The 3,907-nt window shown below is 38.7% G+C and overlaps 1 protein-coding gene across 2 annotated transcripts in view; it reads left to right on the forward strand.

Moving 5' to 3' along the window:
- EIF2B3 (eukaryotic translation initiation factor 2B subunit gamma) overlaps nucleotides 1-3,907 on the forward strand; it is an 89,739-nt gene that overhangs the window by 62,537 nt on the left and 23,295 nt on the right. For both annotated transcript variants that reach the window (XM_006769253.2, XM_006769254.2), the window contains exon 7: nucleotides 3,730-3,857. In XM_006769253.2, coding sequence (XP_006769316.1) covers nucleotides 3,730-3,857 — 128 coding nt within the window. The remainder of the gene's footprint in view (nucleotides 1-3,729; nucleotides 3,858-3,907) is intronic.

Consider the following 3,907-nt stretch of genomic DNA (forward strand, 5'->3'; position numbering starts at 1 on the left):
TATTTTTTTTAATGCTTAATAACTTTTTAATTTTTATTTTATTTATTGTCTAAAGTTTTACATATGTCTCCTTTTCCCATGTCTCCTTCTTCCCCCCAGCTGTTCCCACCCCGGGCAAGCCCCCACTGCCCCAGAGTGTGTGTCCACCGGTTATGCTAATATGCATGCATACAAGTCCTTTGGTTGATCTCTTACCCCCCTCCCCTACCTTCTCCCGGAGGTTGGACTGTCTGTCTGTTCAGTGTTTCTTAGTCTCTGGATCTATTTATCTTTTTCCAGGAGCCCACTCTGAAGTAGATGGAAGTGTTACTGGACGGGACCAGGCCAGAGTGGGTCTGCCTCAGGCTGGCCTGTACTGCATGGGTTCTTGACTTTGTACAGGAAAGATTTCACAATACAAGTTCAGGTGACTTTGAGAGTGTGTTTATTAAAGCTGGGGACAGTGAAACAAAGGATGGACTTGGGGTAGAAGAAGCAACAGGAGAGAGTCTAGGCCAGGGGTGGGTAACCTTTTTGTGAGTGCGTGCCAAAACCAGCAAAATCTCTGACTCAAAATTCTTCTGCGTGCCAACCCTAATTTTTTGAGAACATGTTACGCCTACTTGATATCTCTTAAGGTGTACGTATGTGAAGAACCTTGAAGAAATAATAAAATTCATTCGAGCGACAAAAACACAGTATATGATGATGAAAAATACATTTATTTTTTAATGTATACATGTTATGTAAAATTATTTATTTATCTAAGATGCACCTACACTAAATTTATCTGAAAAATAAAAAAAGTCAATATAAAGAAAAAAATTATAAATAGAAGATTAGAAGAGAGGGTTTCGCATGCCAGCAAAACACGCATGCCCGGGGTTGCCCACCCCTGATCTCGGCAGTGTTCTGCTGTGGCTCCCTAGAAACGTTATAGGAAAGAAGTGAGCCAAGGTGGGGCTGCTGTTAGCTCACAGGGAAGTCAGAGGAAAGGGGGGCCTTGGAGACAGTATCATGGGTTAGCCCAGGATGAGCTGCCACTACCCACTGCTTCCCTGGTTGCAAGTCTTGTGGGGACCCTTAAAGTTTAGGAGGAAATAAAAAGTTCATGCCCAAGAAGAGTCATGGGCATACTCCAGAGAGAGCCCACACTGGGTCTTTGTCTTGAGGGTTTTTATCTTTCTTCTGGGGCAAGAATTTTAGGGGATGGGGTTTCAGTAGAATATTCACCAGTTTTTCAGGTACCTTTTTAATATCTGATGCATCAAAATAGAGTTTAGGGGAGTTTGGCATTATTCTTTGTTTGCTTTGCTATTTTACTTTTATCTTGGGTCTATCTGACTTTAATGGGATTTTTGTTATTTGTTCCCCTGATTTCATCTGTGCTTGAGTTTGGCTGGCACAAATGGCATTAATCGGGTCTCTGTTCTCTATCTCCCTGACCAGGGTGATTTCAGTTATGCATTCTCTGGTTAAGGAGAAGAGGTATAAACCATTTGCTCTCAAGTATCCTTGGTTTGGGAAGATAAGGTCTTGTGATTCACTATCTGGATATAAGTTGTTCAAATTGTTTCAACAACTTATTTAATTCTCTTGTTTCAGTTTTCCCATTCCACTTGCCAGGAATTTTCCTAGCTTCTTACTATCCTGACTCAGAAGAATGAAATTTGCATGGGAAGTACTTACTAGTATTTAAATAGATTTTAAATTTATAAAATCTGAATCAAACCAGGAGAGCAGTTTCATAGAAGCTAATAAAAAGTGAGAGAGACAAGAAACTTAAGAATGGCCTAAATTTGTAGAATTCAATAATTTGCATAAAGAATAAAAGAATCTCCCATAGTCTCTCTACTGACAGGAAGGATAGAGCAGAAATCTTGTATACAGTCTTTGAATAACGCAGCTGTTATTATTGGGGGGGGGGGGGTCGTCCCCAAACAGATTAAAAGATAAAAAATATGATGAGCTCCATAGATGCAAAAAAAATTTTTAAATAAAATTCAATACCCATTCATTGATTAAAACTCTTAACAAATTTAGATGAATGGATTAGAAAACTGTGGTACATCTACACAATGGAATACTATGCTGCTGCAAAAAGGAAGGAACTCTTACCATTTGCAACGGCATGGATGGAACTGGAGAGCATTATGCTAAGTGAAATAAGCCAGTCAATGAAGGAAAAATACCACATGATCTCACTCATTCATGGATAATTGAGACCATTATAAACTTTTGAACAATAATAGATACAGAGGCAGAGCTGCCTTAAATAGATTGTCAAACTGCAGCGGGAAGGCCGGGGAGGGTTGGGGGGCAGGAGGTAGGAGGGTAAGAGATCAACCAAAGGACTTGTATGCATGCATATAAGCATAACCAATGGACATAAGACACTGGGGGATAGGGGAGGCTAGGGGACTGTCTAGGGCGGGGGGGGAAAATGGACACATATGTAATACCCTTTGTAATAAAAAATTAAAAAAATAAAATAAAAAAACTCTTAACAAATTTAGGAATAAAAGAGAACTTCCTTAATCTGATAAAAGGTATATTTTTAAAAAGCCTATAATGTGCCAACTATTAGCTATAAAGCATGAAGATCAATATCTACACATAGAAGACAACCAATAAATGATGGCTTTGATGATGAAAAATATAACTGTAACAATCATCAGTCTAAGTGGTAAAATATTAGAAGAATTCTTTTTAAAATAAAAAATGAATAAGGATGACTGCTATCAGTGCTTTTACTCAGCCAATATGGTAAAATAGGGAAAATAAAATATATAGTGATTAGAAAGGAAGAAAAAAAATGTTGTTTTCATAGTTGGTATGATTGTCAGAACCTACAGATAAATTATTAGAATTAATAAGATTTTTTTAGCAAGGCAATTGGCTATAAGATCAAAATAGAGAAGAAGTTGAATTTCTGTAAACCAGTAACAAGGAGAAAATAATTGTTTAAAAGAAACTGATGAACAAAATAGATCCAGAGACACAGAAGCGTGGAACAGATTGTCGAATCTCAGAGGGAAGGCGGGGTGGGTGAGTGGGTAGATGGAAGAGATCAACCAAAGAACTTGTGTACAGATATGCATAACCCATGGACACAGACAATAGGGTGGTGAAGGCCTGGGGGAAATGGGGAGGCTAGAAAGGGTCAGTGGGGGAAAAAGCAGGACATCTGTAATACATTCAACAATAAAGAGCCCTAGCCGGCTTGGCTCCGTGGATAGATCATCAGCCTGCGGACGGCATTTTTTTACAATAAAGATTTTTAAATAAAAAATTAATAAAAGATACCATTTATAATACCAACAAAAATATATGATACTTAGGATTAATCTAACAGAAGATAAGCAAGGCCTTTATGGAGAAAGTTTTTTAAGCAACTTTTTTCAAAAGATCAGAGCATTCTACCTTCTCCCGCATAATTGTCAGTTAATAGTCAAGGCACCATGTTAAAATACACACACTCATACACACATACCTGTGCACACATGTCATGTAGATGGGGCTTCGTGAAAGACTCTTTTCTGCATAGATCACGGGAAGGGAGTCCCAGATTCAGTATACTACCTAAAGCTGATAGAGAACTTAGGTCCACTGCTCCTTATGCCACTTTTTATCTCTGTCAGTCCCAAGGTGGCCTGACAGGAAGGAATTTAGCTTTTCCTTGGATGCCCAGTTTTTAATCTATGATTTAGACAGTCAGATTCCTCATATTTGACCACTCTTTCTTCCTAGGTCAATCACGTCCATCCGGAGTGAACTGATTCCATACCTAGTAAGAAAACAGTTTTCCTCAGCTTCCTCACAACAAGGACAAGAGGAAAAAGAGGAGGATCTAAAGAAAAAGGAGCTGAAGCCCTTAGGTCAGTACTTGGGTTGGTGCAATAAGGTTGGGGTAGTAGCACCTTTGGAA

The sequence above is a fragment of the Myotis davidii genome, unplaced genomic scaffold (genome assembly GCF_000327345.1).
Source record: "Myotis davidii unplaced genomic scaffold, ASM32734v1 scaffold924, whole genome shotgun sequence".
NCBI classification, from domain to species: domain Eukaryota; kingdom Metazoa; phylum Chordata; class Mammalia; order Chiroptera; family Vespertilionidae; genus Myotis; species Myotis davidii.